The 17854-nt window shown below is 40.5% G+C and overlaps 2 protein-coding genes across 8 annotated transcripts in view; one reads left to right on the top strand and one right to left on the bottom strand.

Annotated features, from left to right (window-relative positions):
• The first annotated feature begins 497 nt into the window (after window positions 1–497).
• LOC146599111 (activator of 90 kDa heat shock protein ATPase homolog 2-like) lies at window positions 498–12393 on the top strand. Of its 2 annotated transcripts, XM_085299159.1 has the most exons (9): window positions 498–786; window positions 926–1116; window positions 5644–5729; window positions 6361–6475; window positions 7078–7169; window positions 7704–7820; window positions 9063–9164; window positions 10534–10585; window positions 10839–12393. In XM_085299159.1, exons 1-9 carry the CDS (start codon window positions 707–709, stop codon window positions 11012–11014), a joined length of 1011 nt encoding a protein of 336 aa, XP_085155285.1. In that variant the 5' UTR covers window positions 498–706; the 3' UTR covers window positions 11015–12393. The 2 variants fall into 2 exon arrangements, with proteins under 2 accessions (XP_085155285.1, XP_085155286.1); XM_085299160.1 differs by lacking the exons at window positions 5644–5729; window positions 6361–6475.
• A 3961-nt stretch (window positions 12394–16354) lies between these two features.
• The window catches only part of USP34 (ubiquitin specific peptidase 34), a 147806-nt gene continuing 146306 nt past the window's right edge, over window positions 16355–17854 (bottom strand). For all 6 annotated transcript variants that reach the window (XM_085299152.1, XM_085299153.1, XM_085299154.1 and 3 more), the window contains one exon: window positions 16355–17629. In XM_085299152.1, the coding sequence (XP_085155278.1) occupies window positions 17019–17629 (611 nt within the window). In that variant the 3' untranslated portion in view covers window positions 16355–17018. The remainder of the gene's footprint in view (window positions 17630–17854) is intronic.

Consider the following 17854-nt stretch of genomic DNA (forward strand, 5'->3'; position numbering starts at 1 on the left):
CAGAGTTCAGTGAGTACTCAAAATATGGGAAGGCTATCTAGATTTGAACTCCTGCTGCTCCTGTGGTCTGTGCTGTAAGACATGGATAGGAAAAAAAATACAAGCTAAAAAAAAGGGGGGGGGGGGCTACACAATGATTGTATTTCATGATTACTTCCCTGGGAGCAGCAGTATCTCAAAGTGTATTTAATTCCTTATAGCATGTGTAAAATAGCAACACAATAAAATAATTTCAAACGGCCTCCTCGTTATTTTAATTCAAGTATTTCTCAATCCTCAGATAACTGTCTGTTCTTCTGCAGACAATCTACCACCGTTGTTACTTTTGAAAATGACGGGGTGGCGTCTCCTCTTCACGCGGWGCCTCTCCTTCGGCTAGGAAATACCGCTTCCAGCGGAGCCGCCCCCGCCGCACGGGCACCGCAGCCACCCACCGCCCCGAGGCGGSGCCCGCGGCGCCGCCCTCCCGCTTCCCCTCCCTCTCCGCGCCGGCCGCCGCCGGGGCGCGGCCCCGCGCCGGCTCCCTCTCCGCGCAGGGGCGGCAGGAGGGAGGGCGGCGCGGCGCGGCCTCGCCGCCTTCCTCCTTCTCCTCCTCCTCCGGCGGGGAGCGAGGAACGGGGGAGGGGAAGTTTCTGGCACCTTCTCGCTGGGTCTCCGGCGGCGGAAGCGGCTTGGGCTGCCGGCAGCCGGCGGCGCGGGCAGCGCCATGGCCAAGTGGGGGCAAGGGGACCCGCGCTGGATCGTGGAGGAGCGCGCGGACGCCACCAACGTCAATAACTGGCACTGGTGAGGCGCGCGGGGCAGCCGTTACCGGTCGGCGGCGCGGGGCACGGAGGGGGCGGCGCCGCGGGAGGGGAGAGCAGGCGGGGGGGGGGGGTGGAAGGTGTCGGCCGGCGGGCGCTGAGCTGCCGCCTCCCCGGCCCAGGACGGAGCGGGACGCGACCGCCTGGTCGAAGAGCAAGCTGAAGGAGGTGCTGGAGGGGCTGGTGGTGGAGGGCGAGGCCGGGCGGTGCGAGATCGGCGACCTGAAGCACGTGGAAGGCGAGGCGTCCTGCAGCAGCCGCAAAGGGCGGCTCATCTTCTTCTACGAGTGGAACCTGCGGCTGAGCTGGAAAGGTAACGGCGGCGCCGGCGGGCGGCGCGGCGCGGCGCGCGGGCGTTGCTCACGCGCGAGCGGCCGTTAACGGCCGTTGCCGCCGCCGTGAGGCGCCCTCAGGCGCGCTTGGCGCTCCGCGCGCCCGAGCGGCCGCGGTTGCGGGCTGTTGGCGGGGATCACGCTCGTGTGTACGGTGGTGGTTAGGGCTCTGCGGCGCCCAGCTGCCCTGCAGCGTCGGGGGTGTTCCCTGCGGTAACGCGCGTGTTACTTCGGAGAGCAAACGGCCTCGCTTGAGTTGGGAAGCAGCAGTGTTTTTGCTGATTACCCTGAATCAAAATTACAGGGAAATCTGCAGATGAGTGAACCTGAACTGTGCAAATCTTTATATGCGTATAAAAGCAATCTAGACTTTCGAGATCGCTGCTTCTCCCAATTCTTGCGGCACACGTGTTTCTCAGCAGCGTTTAGCATCACGTTAATGGGGCATTACTCGTCTTGCTTTCCAAGAAGTAAGCAATTGCAGAGAGGTCTCTGTTGTGTGCTTTAGCTGAAGTCTTTCTAGTGTGCCTGAATGACATCTCTGTGGTTAATACATCTATGGTGATAACAGGAACCAAGAAACTAAAAAGTGCTGATATCTCCAAAAAATCAGTGGAATTTACACTGTTCTCTAGAACTCTTCACAGACTTGAGGATAGTGAATTATATTAGAAAAAATGGCTAATGGGACTAAAGAAACTAGATTTTATTTGCTATTATTTGAGATAATAGGGACTGTGACTTCCCCAGTGAAGAAAKAAAACTGGTTACAGGGGTCTGTGCTTTTTCTGGTGGTGCTGCTTGCACTTGTGACCTTCCTCGGGGGGCGCATCCTCAGTTGTCTTTGGCTTGTGGCAGTTCTTCATTTGCAGCCTTGATAATGTATCTTTTGGTGAAGGAGAATTACATGCAAATAGCTACATCGAGGAACTGTTTCCTTTTACAAGAGGCCTAAAACTTGATGGCATATTGTAAGCCATCTCTGGTATTTTCTGGCAGCAGAATAAGAAGCAGGAATAGCTGATGTAAAGTGTGTGCCTGGGAAACTTTATGTGGCTATTTTAACACCAAATGATGGGCTGTTCTTCCCCAAAATACAATACTCGTTTCTTAGGCCGCTCATGTTACTGTAGGAGGCAGGGCCCTGTTGTCATTTCCTCTCTTACTTCCTATATCCCAAAACATGACAGTAGTCTCTGGATCTGTGTTTCAGGTAATTCTGTTAACTGCTSCAGTGAGCTGCCTGTATTTTACACTCCTTTTTATGCAGCCTTTCCAATGCAGTTAYTTATGACTGTATTTTTTCTTGTTTCTCTGTGATTTTTACAATTTACTTTGATGCAAAGACCAATGCACATATACTGAACTCTGCTCCTGTGATAATATGAGACTTAAAATGGGATTGTTTTTTGTTTTTAAGTACATATTGATAGTTACCTATCGATACTTTATAAACTAGGGAAAGTAGTCCTAGTAAGAGTCATCTGAACATTAACAGAGAGGAAAGCAAAATAGTATTATACTGTGTAGTACACTTTATTTCAGTGCAATTTAAATAATTCTAATAATCTGAGTTTTACCAAATTCCAGCCTAAGTTCAAAAATAATTATTTTTTTTTAAGTTGACCAGCTATAATCAGGCAAGCTTTAAATGCTGGTTAGTTTGGTTTTGTTCTTGAAATGTTTTATTTCARTGTCACAGCACTGTATACAGCTTAGAAGTAGGCAGGTACTATAATTTTTGTTTGTATTTCTGTGAAGACTTTTTCTCTATATATGTATTTTTTACCTTCTCTAATAGGTCTTTATGCTCTTCAGTGTTTAACTACACACAGCTGTTAGTACTGCATTAGGTATTTGCTTTGCTGAGTTCAGTGTTGTACTGAGTGAAAAGTATCTTTGTTAACTTAMAATTTAAAAGATTTTTCTACTGCACAGTGAAAGCCTAAAAGAACTAAGAGTTGCTTAAAAAAATAGCAATCGTGTCAATTTTTTGAGAATGCTGAATTAGAAATGAGAGTTCAGACTTAACTGCTAAAAATAATAATGCTGTAATTATGTCCTTCTGCATGTCTTTTAGGGAATTCTTACTTATTAGGAAGCTAGGATTAAAGTATGAACATATAAGGAAAAGATGATACAATTTCTGAAATTTTCAGCCAGTTTGGGAAGAAAAACATTCCCCATTAGCAATTTAGATTGCAGAACATGAAAGTGAGGAAGTAAGGGTACTTAATGGTACCAAAATTGAGCAAAATGGCTGTCCTCTCTTTCATTTGTTAAAAGATGTCAGGAGAATTTTAATGGAGTATTCTATGTGTGATGGAAGCTTTATGAAAGCTGGTGCATCTCCTTTTAAAAGTCAGGTATTTCAGCAGTGGTTTTATATGTCGGTCTTTCTGAAAAAYGTGCTTTCACTGTTAACTTCCTAAAATAGTAGATTGACGTGAAATCAAAAACTGATTCTATTTCTAGCTCTGTTAGTGGAGTCCTATGGGCTTTAAACAAATTATTTGACTATCTTATCAATAAAATGGTAATAGTTTTGCTTATGTTACCGTGATATTAAACCTAACTTCTACTTCCATAATGCTGAACAACCACATGAACTCTGTTAACTGATTGGACTTTCTTGACTAGCACATATATAATATTTTATTCGTTCCTTGGACAAGCAATTCYTGTAGTTTTAAAAAAGAAAAAAAAAGTATTTACTTTTTTTTAATAGATACAAATTTGTCCTCCTTGTCRTTGCTGTCTGGGAGTCTTTATTGTAAGAATTCTAAAAATGGTTAATTGAATTAGCTGAACTGATAGAAGTCAAGTTTGTGTTTTGTTCCCCCCCAAAAGCCGTTGCTGCATCCTTGCACTTCCTTTTTGGGCATGGTAGCTGAAAYTAAGATTTGTTTCAAAATCTGCAAAGATGATGTTCCGTAGTTTTGTCTGTACTAACCCTGAAACTGGAAGAACGCAGTAAAGAGAAAWTTGAGATGGCTACATGTGACCTGTGCTAGATCCGGAAGTGGTGTAACTGTATAATCAACCAGTTTACATGGCTTTGTACTTGAGACAAGTTCTCCTGGGAGTATGTGGGAAGCCCAAGAGAGGAGGTCTTCAGCTTTTAGCCCTTTGCTCTGTGGGCRTTGCTGTCTACTTCGGGGCTTCAGCTAACAGACTTTGCCTAACATGCCGTGCTTATGGTCTTGGATCTTGACTAGAATGGGATCTTTACACCATACTCCACTTTGTAGTATTAATGTCAGTAACTTGTCATTCACTTTTTTTGCTTGGTAAGAAATGTGTAAGCATTTCTCTTATGTTACTGTGCTCCTGACCCATAGCAGACTGGATTATATCTGTGCATGGTGGACTCCTATAGCCTGGTGGTAATTTCAGGGTAAAAAAAAAAAAAAAAAAAAAAGTTGATGTTAAGTAATAACTGAAGCTAGCTAGCTCTTCCACCTTGGAAGGTGGCAGGATCCAAAGAAATACTCCATCGACCTTTATGGTAACTTCTTTTCACTGTTGTATTTAACTCTGTGAATTSTTTGTATTTTAGAGTGTTTCTGATAGACTGATAAAGTCTGTTGTGTTGCAATGTTTTGACAACTAAGGTGATAAAACAATATGAAGATAACTTCATATCTTTGGGGGATTTGGGGCAGAATTGTATGTTTCCTCTATTGCTTTCTGAAGAGATTTTAGCATAATCATCTAAAGAGTAAATTTAATTAACTAGGTGCTTTTGCAGGGTAAGGGGGAAGTGTCTTCAGTGAATGAATACAAAGACCTTATATTCACTCTTTTTTACGGTAAAGTTTGAGGCAGAGTAGTAAGGTGCCAGGTTCATATTCCAGAACTTGTATGCAAAGCTACCTGGAGTTGTGATGACCTTTGCCCAGAAAGCTACAGAAGCAGAATGTAATACCTGATCTTGCAAACTCTCGCAACTCTGACTTGTACCATGATTACTGTCAGTAAAACTACTACAAGTAGGAAGGATTATTCTCAAAGAATTTGGAAGTAGAGCTTCCAATTTTGTACATTGCTATTATACCCCATTATGCACGCGTATGTCTGCTTCGTTCTGTGCTGTGGTAACATGCATTGAATGGTAGGAGCTTTTCAGACTTCTGAGAAGGACTAGCAAGCATCTAGCAAGCCCCGAAATAAAGGGCAGACAAATTCAGAGGAAGGAGAGGGTTATTCCCCTCTCTTTATATTCACATTCTTTGTTGGCAGAAATAAGTCATAAGTAGAAAGGATTAAAACAGCTGATAACTGAAGAGGAAAGCACTAAGAATGACAGTGCAAGGCATATTTAGAAGATACATTATTAATGCATCTGTTCTGGAAATTAAAATTATGTGAATAATTTATTACAAAAGTAGTTTGACATGTTTTGAGACTTAAATAACACCTGTACAACTGATTTCCAAGTGTAAAACTACTGTTATGGGGAAAGTAGTTTTTAATAATACATTTAAGAATTCATTATGTTAATACAGGTACAGTGAAAGAATCTGGTGAGAAACATAAGGGATCTGTTGAAATTCCTAACCTGTCAGAAGAAAATGAGGTAGATGATACAGAGGTAGGTGTGAAATACTGATATGGCTATATAGGTCCAGAATTCTTAAATAAAACATGAATCAACATACAGGCATCATATTTTGATTTATCCTGCGATTAAGTGGGATAAGTTAGATTCAGATAGCTTGTTTTGCTCATTACGTCTTTTACTTTCCAAACTTAAGTAACAACTTATCTTTGTTCTCCAACTTGCATACAAGAAGAGKTTTTTTTGTTTGTTTGTTTGTTTGTTTTTTGCTAATTGTAGTATATGACAATGCATTAACTCCAAATTTGAGAAGAACTTGGGTGTAGTCTGGAAAAAAAAAGAATTTCTTTCTTTTTTGGTAGAGTAGTAATTGATACTATGGTTTCTACAGATTACTCAACTTCTGCTGTGTAGTAAGACAACTCTGTTTAGACTTGATGATCTTGACAAAGTTACTATGGAGATACTGCATTTATTTAAGTGAAACTCCAAGAGGACTTAGTTTTAGTAAGTTACAATAAACTGAAGATAATGAACTTGAAATTGCAGCTGTCCTCTGAATATAGTAAACAAACAAAACTAAAATATTTTCCTTTTTTGTCAGAATCCAAAAGGCTAGTGTTAAGATACTGCTTAGATTTTGTGTTTTTCTTTCTGTTTCTAGATAAATGTTAGCAAAAAGAAGGGGGAAGGGGATGTTCTGAAGGATCTTATGAAAACTGAAGGAACCATGAAAGTCAGAGAGGCCCTCAGAGATTATCTGAAGGCGCTCAAAACAGGTAATTTCGAACAGTTCAGTGCATTTTTCTGCAGTCATCTTCATTGAACAGACTGGCAATACACTGACAGGTCCTTGGGTTTGTATTTTTCTTCTTAAATTGTCATCAGCTAAGATTACAAAAAAAAGAGTTTTAGTCTTAGTAGGCAAAACCTTTATTGTTGTCAAACATGGCAGTTTTGAGACGTTTCTATAGAGACCAGGTTGTATTTTGTTACACATACTGACGACAGTGATGCTGGCCATCACTGAAGACTTGTAGACCAACCAATTGGCTAGCAAAGAAAGGTCCTACCTTCAACTTGTGATTTCTCTGATACATTGTTCAGAAAATTGTGGGAATCGTGTACACCTTAATGGGAATATGCAATTCATTTTCGTTGATACAACTTTTAAAAGCCTGGCTTTTAGTGGAAAATGCTGTTTGGTAGCTTAGTTAGTTAATAAAAAGATGCAGGTAAAGTAGGAAAGCTCAGGAGTTGCAGGGCCCTTTCTACACTGTTCAGTTTTGGCCAGCCCAATGGCTGGTCATTATGTGGATCTAGATGGCAGGGTGGTCGTACAGCTTGGTTTCATACTGAATCATGCTTTCCTTCATTACAGAGTTTACCTTGGGAATGATTCTGCCAACAAAAGCTACTGGTATTGGTCAGGACCTGGCAGCTGAGAGAAGACTAAGTGGGAACATCATGCAAGTATGCTAGCTTTAAGTGTTGCACAAGTTTGTTATTACCATAAAGGTAGTCCCCTCAGACCTTGCTATAGTAACAACTGTGTATCTCTGTGGCTACCTGCAAAAATGAAGCCTTGGGGTGGAACTGCTGGCTCACTGCTGTGATCAGGACCTGTAGTACAGAAATGACCTGTCACAGAACCTGAGCAAAGGTTCTCTGGGCAGGAGCGAGGATACCAATGATGTTACCCTCTGTGCTTTGTTCTGTGACAGCTCTAGCTTCAACAAGGTGAAATGAAATTCATCTATGCTGCTCACTTCTCACAGGCTAAAATTACCTTCAGATTTCTTTGGAATGAATTAGACACTAACAATTTTGTCACTTAATTTAGTAATGATTAAGAACRTGCTCAGATAAATATGGAAGTAGGTTGTATAATTCATGTATATTCACAACACAGTATGTTTAAGATTGTACAGGTAACAACAATCCTGACATTCCAAAAGTTTTAAATGTTTGATCATGCAATCACATATGCGAATATTTGCTCTACAGGATTCACCGCATTCTTTGGATAKTGTTGGTGTAAAAATTCCAACAGTGAAGATTCTAATGAAAGAAATGTTCAACTCCCCAGCAGATGAACTTTATGGCATCTTCACAACTAAGGAAGTAAGTGACATTTGCAGTAGTTAGTTAGTTAATAGAACTTTAAAAAGAACTGTACAAGAAAGGAGGCTGCTGTTGTATCAGAATAGATGTTTGCGTAATAAAACATAATATTCATAGTATCAAGTAGAGCTAATATTCCCTGATCACATTAAATGTAGTAAGAGCCAAGATCAATCAAAAACTGAAGTATTGTGAGCTACCCATTTCTTGCAGCTTCACCTAAGGATTTGTATTATGATAATTTGCTGTTTTACTGAACAGCTTCATCATTATTATTTTATTTTTTTTTWAACTAGTGAGGAATTTCAGTGGTGAAAGTGCAAGAGGATTTGACAGTTGTCGAGGTAGAGYGTCAGTGTGATGGTTTCCTAATAATGAGCAAAGGATAGGAATCTGACCTAGTTTGACAAGTTGTCAGGTTTTTGAGATACTGATTTGAAAGCACTATAACATGGCGCTAGGATCATTCTGCTTCTTTAACCGGAGGTTATTAGGGTGGCTTAGTCTTTTTTTTTTTTTTCTGTTACCTTTATAGGAAGAAAAGAAGTCAACTAATCAAAGTGAGGTTGCATGTTTATGTATGTGTGTGTGTATGCAGCTCAGTCACACTCTCCCTTGCTAATAAGAAAGGCTTAGCTTCTTTATATCCATACTTGCAATTTGAGATCTTAAAAAGTGGTCAGTAACATAAGTGTTGTTATCCACAGCTTGCAGATTATTTTGATTAACTGTTAGATGCAATGACACTGTTGCTTATAGGGTACAGTATATAAAATTACTACTTCTGGTTGCACCTCCTTCAAAAGAATTTGGGCTTATGTGAAAGAACTTAAATTAGAATCCTAACACAAGCCTTCTGATGGCTCTCAGCTCTTCCTTTATGTGCTGCTGTGTCTTGCTGATTCTCGAATCTTGTATCAGCTAGTCACGTMTGTATGTATGTATGTGCTTTACTCAGGTCTGTACCAGTCTTCATATTGACCACAGGTTTTTCGGCATTTATATTCTCATTCTGTCACCTCATTGAGGCGTACTAGTACTGACAAGAACTCAGTGGAGTGTTGTATAAAGTTAAAAGCTCCATCAGCATTTAGAGAGTCATGTTTTATATAGTGTTAATTTCAGGTAGCCCTTCCATCCAACTTCTTCAGCAAACCTCCTTTGTTTTGTGATATGATGCATTATATATCACTATAACTTTGTATTTAACTGACTTCTTGTGTGGTGTTCTTGTTTTCCTAGTTGGTTCAGAAGTTTTCCAAATGTCCTGCTGTGATTGAAGCTGAAAAAGGAGGGAAACTTCAGATGTTTGATGGTTGTGTTAGTGGTGAATATGCAGAATTGGTAAGTAAGTTGGACTTCAGAATAAAGCTCCTACTTTGCACTTGAAAAGTAGGGCAGCAGTTTCTTCTTGGAGTTATTAAAAAAAAAAAAGATTCAGATGTTTCAACTGCTCTAATACATGTTCAGTTCCTCTAGATCATGCACCCAACAAATAGCCATTTATTAATTAGGTTATCGTCCTTCCCTCTCCTCCCTCCCCGCATGAAAAGAGCAGGCATCAGCTAAACCTGAGRAACTGCTCTTCAGGAGAAAATTTTCTGCACCATCCTTCTTTACTAGGAGGAGTTAAAAAAACAGGTTTAAGATTTATTTCCTGAGTCTATTACTTTTTTTTTTTTCTTGTAACTGAAACGCTAGGGAAATGATCTCTGCTCTGTTGAGGTTAAATCTTACTCTGCCCCAACTAATTGTTCTTGCAAATAGAAAGTAAAAATTTGATTATCATTAGAATTCAGCTCAATTTTTGAAACCTCTGAAAAAGCATCTACACAGATGCTGAGGTTAGAATTGGTATCTTTTTTTGTCCAGATGACAACAGTGCAAATATCACGGATTACAGAATTTGTTAACTCTGGAAAGTTTTCAGTTGGGGGTGGGAAAACTGCAAAATTGTTATATCTGAGACCCTGGGTTCAAGGTTTTATTAGTAATAACCACTGCTGAAGCTGAAGACAGTTAGTTATGTTGCTGATCATCAACCTTTGCAGCTAGATAAGGAACCATTTAGATTTAAAAGCAATCAAAGGATAGACTGTGGCTTAGTAAGAACATCTCTGATCACTGAAATCGGTTGTGAGGATAAGAAAATGGTATTAATAGGAGAAGGCATGATGACGCTTTAAAGCTGCTGTAGTCCTGGTACTGTTCGCTGCAGAGTTTACAGTTAGAGCATTGAGACCAAGGTCAGCTGACTAATGAGTGTACTTACGCTGAAGCATTACCCTCACTTCTCACCAGAGCGGATGCCAGGCTGTAAATCTCTTTCAAGCGGCACTGCCCAACTGGTACAGTAGAATAGGATGTATAGCATAACAGAAAATCAAGGGCATACGCTATGCTACGCCTAGAGATTTCATAGTAGTGAAAACACTACTACTCTTGCCCCTTTCAGATCAGTATTTCATGTTTAGTATGTTATCAGCATGGTCATGTTCTATCGAGAAGAAAACAGAATGTAGCAAGTTGAGCTTGATGAAAACTTTTTTTTTTTAAAAAAAAAACACACAACCTCCTTGTTTGTGTGGATATGCCTCCTTTTATTAAAATAATATTCATATTTTTCAAGGGGGGAATAGAGTAGTTAGAATGTGAGTTTTCCAAAAGTAGAGAAACTTGCTAATGGAGAGCGGAAACCTTCTATCTTTTACAGGTTCCAAGCCAAAGAATTGTCTTGAAATGGAGATGTAGAAACTGGCCGGATGGTGAGTCTATTGGAGGCCCTTTAATAGAGGCTATACTTGAARTAGAGAAGGAACAAACATGACAGTTGACAGACTAGTTAACTGGAAGCTTGCTTCCTTTGTAGTCTTTGGACCAAAGCCAGGTGCCCATAGAAGTTGTCATCTGTGAAAACAGGCTTCACACAGAGGCAGGGAAAAGTATATACAAAATTAGGTACAACAGATTTAACCCTTTTAACAAACACTTTAAATATATCATCTTTTCTTCCTTCAGAACATTATGCAACGGTTGCCTTGAATTTCAAGGATATGGCAGCTCAAACAGAACTGCAGTTGGAGTGCAAAGGAGTTCCTGTGTCTAATGAAGATAGTACAAGACTATGTTGGAAGAAGCAGTATTTTGAAGAAATACATATTTTATTGCAACAATCCAAAGACAGTACTGAATGATAACTGCACTGTAGTTTTGTTAGGGCATTACTTTTTATAAATTGTTAACATTTGTTTTTTAAAGAAATAATTTATTTGTGGGAAGAATAAAGACCCACTTCTATGATACTGTATATAATTTAAGCATTATTTATGGATTTTTAGTAAATAAGATGGCCTGTTAAGATGGATTTTGTTCTACTTGCCTACAGCTTAACTTCAGAGAGTAAGTATGAGTCAGCTGCAGTATTACCATCATAGGTAGCTAAGCTAAATGAATCAGTAGAAAGCAGTTGCAGTTCGTTCTTTAACAGTCAGTTCATCAAGTGGCAAAATTGTGCCTCTAGGAAATGGGATTATAAAACTTCTAATAAATTATAACTTCTAATAAATGTGGGGGATATAGTTTACAGCCTCTTTAAATATTTTGAGATTGTTTTAACTGCAGACTGTGTTTCTTTCCAACTTTATAGACAGTTTTAGGGAAAGATAACAACAGTGTAATGTGATTATGGTTGGTATAAAGTGTATCTCTGCATGCACTGTATTCCCTTATTTGACCTCAGCGTGAAATTTACTTTAGAAGAAATGAAGAGTAATAGTGCTTTTCTTTTAGAATTCTGYAAACCTTCCACCTAAATCATTTATGGCTCTTTGCAATCCCATAGCTCTAAGTAAAGCAAACATCTTTTAGATATATTTGACAGAGGAATAGCTGGAATTTTTAAGTAAAGAATCATTATTCTTAATCATAACCACGTTGAGATTAGCATGGATAATGTTTTTCACATGCTTTATAAAAAGTGTATGAATTAAATACGSAATTTGAAACAATGAAATTGACCAAGAAAGGGCAAGCTGCCTTTGGAAAAGCTGGTTGCATCAATAAAATGATTGTACATGCAGTGTATTTTTTCCATAACTGATACCTGATAGGTATAGAGCATAAGCCCTACATACTTTATTCTACAGGACACCAACATATGGCAGCCTGCAGACAAACTCTGATCAGTCCAGAAGCTGAAGATTTGCTCCCCTTCCCTAGGGCAGCGGTTTTCCCTTAAGGTCTCAGCAGACTGTGTCCTCTGTGAGCTTAGGAAGAGTTTGTTGTAAAAAAGACGGAACGCCTAATACGGACAGGACAAGCACAAAGACTCGCCCTCCCCACACCCYCAGGTATTGCATTATTTGTTTCAGGTGTCCATATAGAAGCTGAAAAACACACTCCCTTGGGAAATAACGTGTTCTTAGTAGATCAGGCTTATGTTTGTTTTCCTGAATGCTTCATAAATACACAAGGATAAAAATACTAACTGCTTTTGTACACTAAAATGACTTTCAGCCTTTGTTAATTGACCAAGATGCAACCTTTAAATAAACRTGAAAAATCTAGGTTTAAACTGAGATCCTTGAATTGAAACTAGGCTGAACTATTTTTTTTTGTAGATAGTCCAAGAGCTCTTGTGACAACTTGGTATCTGAGAGTAGGCTCTTACTTCATCCAAAGAATACCCCACCCAAAAATCACAWGTTTCATCAAACAGTGTATCCCACACCCTTAGCACTGTTTTGGGAGTGTCTCATACCATTTTTCCCAATTGCCTAGAAAAAGCGTGCATTTGGGGGTCCTAAGCGCCCACTAGTATGTTCTGCTAGCCTGAACTTTCTTGTCTGCTTCCAACAGCAGGAGTAATACCCTGGACCAGTCATCAGTTCAAAAAAAAGAAATGACTTGTGGTCCCAAGCGCCGCCCCTGTTACTGCCCCCAAAAGCTTTGTGACCTCTGCTGGTGGGGCTGAGGCTGGAAGAGGAAGAACAGCCCCAACCAGCCCTCGTTTCCTCTTCAGTGAAAGGTGCAGTAAGCTCAAGGTGACGTTTCCTCTTAAGCGTGCCTCCTGCTCCTTTGCGCCTGCGTGTCTGTGAGTCTGATATGTACAAGCTAAGTTTAAATTAAAAATACGAAGGAAAGTATCTACCTTTTCATCCTGCGGGTAGGCTGGCCCTCCGCTGTCAGCAGAAGGGGGCAATAAATTCTGCTTGCACATCAACAACGAGCCCTCGATTGACTGGTTCTGGCTCTGTCCTGACAGTCAGCAGTGGAGAGCATCACTTCCCATTCTGCTTCACCAGCGCTCCAGGACTCCTCCTGTCTTCACTGGGGGTACAAGAGCATCAGGTTGCTGACCTGAAACGCTGATTCTGCAGAGTTACTTCAGAATGCAGAAAACAAAAGCGCATTTTACTTGTGCCAAGTTGCCTTCAGAAGGATTTCTAGCACCAGGGTATACAAAGTACAATTGCTGTCTTAGGCAAAACAATTTAGTCTCAGGTGCTAAAATTTCTTGTAGCCTTTGCAAGAATTCCACACATTGAAGAATGTTAAACTACTTGAGCAAGGTTTGGAATCTCAGCTCATTTAGTAACAATACGATGATAAATCACTTTCTTGGCATACTAAATGTAGTTTGTTTTCTGAACAAGTCTCTGCTAGGAGTTCCCTATCCTGAAGGTTCACAACATAACAGAACAGAAAAYGTTAGCAGTAGAGGCATACAGAGTCTGAGGAAAATAAGCACAAATTTTGTGGAAAACCTGCATTTAAAATGAGATTGATGAGTACAGACGTTAACTACAGGCAGAGCGAGGACTGTGAAAGAAGTGACAGCAGGAAGGAGGAGAGGGAATTTTGTTTGTGACGTGAGCTTTCAAAATGCAGTAAGATTCTGGGAAACTGGGTGTCCAAGTATAAAAGAATTTAAGGGTGAAAGACCAAGTTTGTAATAGATCTTCATAAGAGAATACTGGTAGCAGAAAATCAGAGTGAAGGATGATCTCGAAGTCGAGGAGGCAGAGGGGGGCTGGTATGGACTATACGCCCAGGGAAGGCAGTGAGAGGAGGAAGTGTTCTAAAAGCTCAGTTTTGAAGGGGTTAAACGAGCGATGGGACCCCCGGAAGGAAATACACAAACGCTAGATGAGAGGTGGGATTTAGCAGCGTGGAACTGAGTCAGTGACAGAAGACGGTAGTTGAAATCATGGGAGGCYGAGCAAGTCCCCAAGAAAGTACAGACAGGGAAAAGGATTAATCAGTTTTAAAGAATTGCTAATTAATACAGAGAGCCATGGCAGAGAATGAAAGCTTCGAGACAAAGCTTCCTCCAGCAGAGAGGAAGTTAGAGATCCATTTTTCAAAAACTGAGAAAAATAGCATCCTTGAAGGCAAAGAAAGATAAACCACAAAATGACTTAAAGAAAAAGGGAGGGTACTAAGAAACTGGCCTACAGAACACGTAAAATGAAGGACATGAGAAAAAGAAACGGGTGAAAAATTTGAAGAGCAGAAGATAGTGGAAACAAGTTTGTGCAGGTATCACTTACTTTTGTTCCAAAAGGCCTGAAAAAAATTGCAGAAAGACTGTTTACAGGGGAAACTGGAAGCTAATGGAAGAAAGAGCAGTAAGAGTTACTATTTCTGTTTATCTGGACACAATTTTTGAGCAAAATAATGCACAAGCTAGTAWTGGATTCAGTTTAGAACTAAAGGATGATCTTTTAATTAAAGCTAATCAGCATGTTCCTTACTGYGTTGTCAAACAATTTGATCTAGCTTTTTGATGAGGTTGCAAAGGGAACTACTGGTGTAACAGACCGCAGCTGACCTACGGTGCCTGCCTTGCTACTGAAGGGTGTTCTGCTTCAAGAGCCATCGTAACCCAACGTACCGCATCACTGAAACAGTACGAAATTGTAMCTTCCACGAGTCCCTCTCAATGGAAAACAATCATCAGCTAAATGGATTTCTAGCAGGGTTCTAAATGGCCAACTATACTCTCAGCTATTGTCACAATACAAAACACAAAAGTTACACCTGATAGCATTTGCAAAACACACGAACAGACCTGTAGGGGAAAGCATTCCRAAAATAACTGGAAGGACGTAGTCAGTGACCAGCTGAACACTGCAGTGCTGCAAGCGGAYGGACTGAGGTTAATTGTGGAAGATGGAAGAGGTAGAAAGAGCTCAGTGTGTGTCATTTATGAAATCATGACTACGATAGCGTGCTTATATTTGGTTCCACTACTTAAAAGATTTCAAAGTAAGAGGAAAAAGAACAACCGCAAGTCAGGTAACCCTGCTCTGTACTGGCACGGTTGCGGTGTGACCCTGTGGTCAGCAGGAACCTGTATGACAAAATAAAGCCAAACGAACTGCACTAACTGGACGCTGAAGTCAGACAGCGTACCAAAAGACAGACGCACGCTTTTAAAAAGAGTGATTAATAACTGAGACTACTTACCCAAGGGCGGTGGTGGGCTCCTCATCCCTTGAAGGGCTCAGATTGCGCCAGGAGTATCTTCCTAAACAGATGTTAGCCACAAATGACTACGCCTGGCCGAAGAGTCGATAGATGAATTCCCTTGCTAATTACGTGGAAGTTTGACTAGATGYTGTTGATGATTTCTTTGAAGTTAAAATCTATGGAGAAGCTGATCAGAAATACTAATAAAATTATGCCTGAAGAATAAAACATAATTACTTGAAATCTGAACAATGAGAGCAATCGGCAGCATCATTACAGTGGTAGTAAATGCAGGAAGAAGAGGGCTTGTTATTTTGTTACAAAGGGGAATGCACAGTGTAAGCTTTATGACAAATTATTAATTACAGAAAGTAAAAATAATGGAGCAATGCAAAGAGATGAAGTCACAAAAGCACTGCACAACAGAATCACGGGCTGAGCGAGTGACRCAGAACAACACGAAGTAATGGACAGAACGAAGGCATTCAGAAGAGAAAAAGCCAACACAGGTGTGTTTTAAAGATAGCAGAAAACCAAATGAGATAAACTGGAAAATGAAGCTGAAAATGGAGTTTAATCAGAGGTTAAAACCAGAACCATCAAAAATCAGATCTCACAGAAAACGGGCGTTACTCAGAATACACAAGGAAACGTGACAGGAGGGAGATGACAGAGTCAGCTTCGCATTTCAGGAGGCGGCGGAGCGGCCAGGAAAGCGAGGGGCACAGCGAGACGGAGGGGCCGCAGAGGCAGCCGGGGCGGAGAAAAGGAAAGGAAAACTGCAGATGGTGCCGGCGRGGGGGCAAGAACAGGCTAACGCAGGTCGAAGTTAAGAAACGAAAGGATCCACCAGCTTCTTACGCCACGTTACGTCCTTAACTGCTGGAATAAAGGTGAACAACCTCCCGCCGGCTATCTGAACAGTCATACAAAATAAACCAGCAAGGACCACATTTACRTAAGTCAGATGCATTTGAAAACCATCTCCCTCTGCAACTGTGTGAGTTCTCAAGTTGTCTTTGATGAAAAATCTACAGACTGAAGCAACATATATAAACAAATGAAAAGTCATCACAATCAGTTTAATGAAGTGCACAGAATAGCAATTGATCATGTCAATAAAAATAAAACAATTAATTTTACATCAAGTGTGCTTTATTTCCTCCACAGGTATTCTGTTAAATAAAGCACCATATATATACTGCCAGGCCACAGCTAAAGAGGATTCTTTACAGAATCAAATTTCTTGTGGTTGTTTAGTATACAAGTAAACTTAATTTTGATAATAAGAACCACAGCGATCTGAGGCAATCTGCCTCTATTATAAGGTACAAAACTGGCACAGAGGACACCATATTATACACAGTAAAAATGCCATAAGTTTAAATTACATCGTACAGGGCAAGGAGGCCCTGTTCTCCCAGACAGCCATATTAAATGAAAGCCACTACAGTGAACTCTTAATTACATAAAACATATCCATTATTTGATTGCCCTTTAAGAAAGTGTACGGTAGATGCAAAAAAAAAAAAAAAAAAAAAAAAAAAAAAAAAAAAAAAAAAATCTGGAGTTCTGCCTGACCAAGAATTAAGCATATAAATCTATCTTGCCATTCAAGCAGAGAGCACTGGACAAACTGAAGCACAAAACAGAAATAAGCAAAACTTATACAAACAGCATTTTTGGGGAAAAAAAGACTTAAAAGCAGACATGCTCCATCTAATGTCAAGAAGCAGCTTGATTTCCTTTTCCAGATATCCTTGTGACCACATGAATCGTAGACTCAATGGTCCTACACAGGATGTCTAAAATGTCATGCTGCTGCATATGACTAAAAAGTCCTCTGGAATGGCCACAACTGATTGATAAACTAGTTTCCGGGTCCTGGGATGGTAAGGCTTGACCATCGCAGCTTCTCAAATCTGCGAGGTCAGATAAAACTGCTGAAATTGAAGTGGAAGGAAATTCTGTGTCCTCCTCCGCTACAATGGAGTCCTTTGAAGTCTGCAGGTCTTTAAATTCCTTGCATTCTTCAAATTTACCATTTCCCGACTGCTCTTCTGTGTGCTGTGACCTCGTTGTTAGCATTATGTCTTCTGAAAACGAAGATGGAACTTCCATTCTGTACTCTTTGACAGAACTGTTTTCAGGGGAAGGAGGATCTTGTTCAGTGCCAGGATCAATGATTGAAGAGTCCCTTGTCTCGTTATCTGAAGTGCTTGTTGGGGTCAATGCCTCCCGTGGTTCAGTTTTTATATCACTGATGCAGCTGTCTACAGTGTGCTCCTCATCACTGCTGACCCGTCTTCTTTTTACAGGAGTAGCTTCTTCATCATCTATAAGGGAGGAGGGGGGGGGAAAAAAATCTATATATCTGCATTAAGGAAACTGCATCGTCTGCAGGCTATACACCTAAGTAGTAGGGCTGCCATGTCACATTTTTATCCTTCAAAAACTTTCCCCAAAAGTAAACACATTGATTATTAAAAATATTTCTTTCCTTAGAGACAATTCAGGTAATTGCCCCATGATCAAGTAACTTCTTGTGTAGTGTGTTCAGT

Source organism: Rhea americana, unplaced genomic scaffold, assembly GCF_003343005.1.
Source record: "Rhea americana isolate MKP2758 unplaced genomic scaffold, rheAme1 scaffold_146, whole genome shotgun sequence".
NCBI classification, from domain to species: domain Eukaryota; kingdom Metazoa; phylum Chordata; class Aves; order Rheiformes; family Rheidae; genus Rhea; species Rhea americana.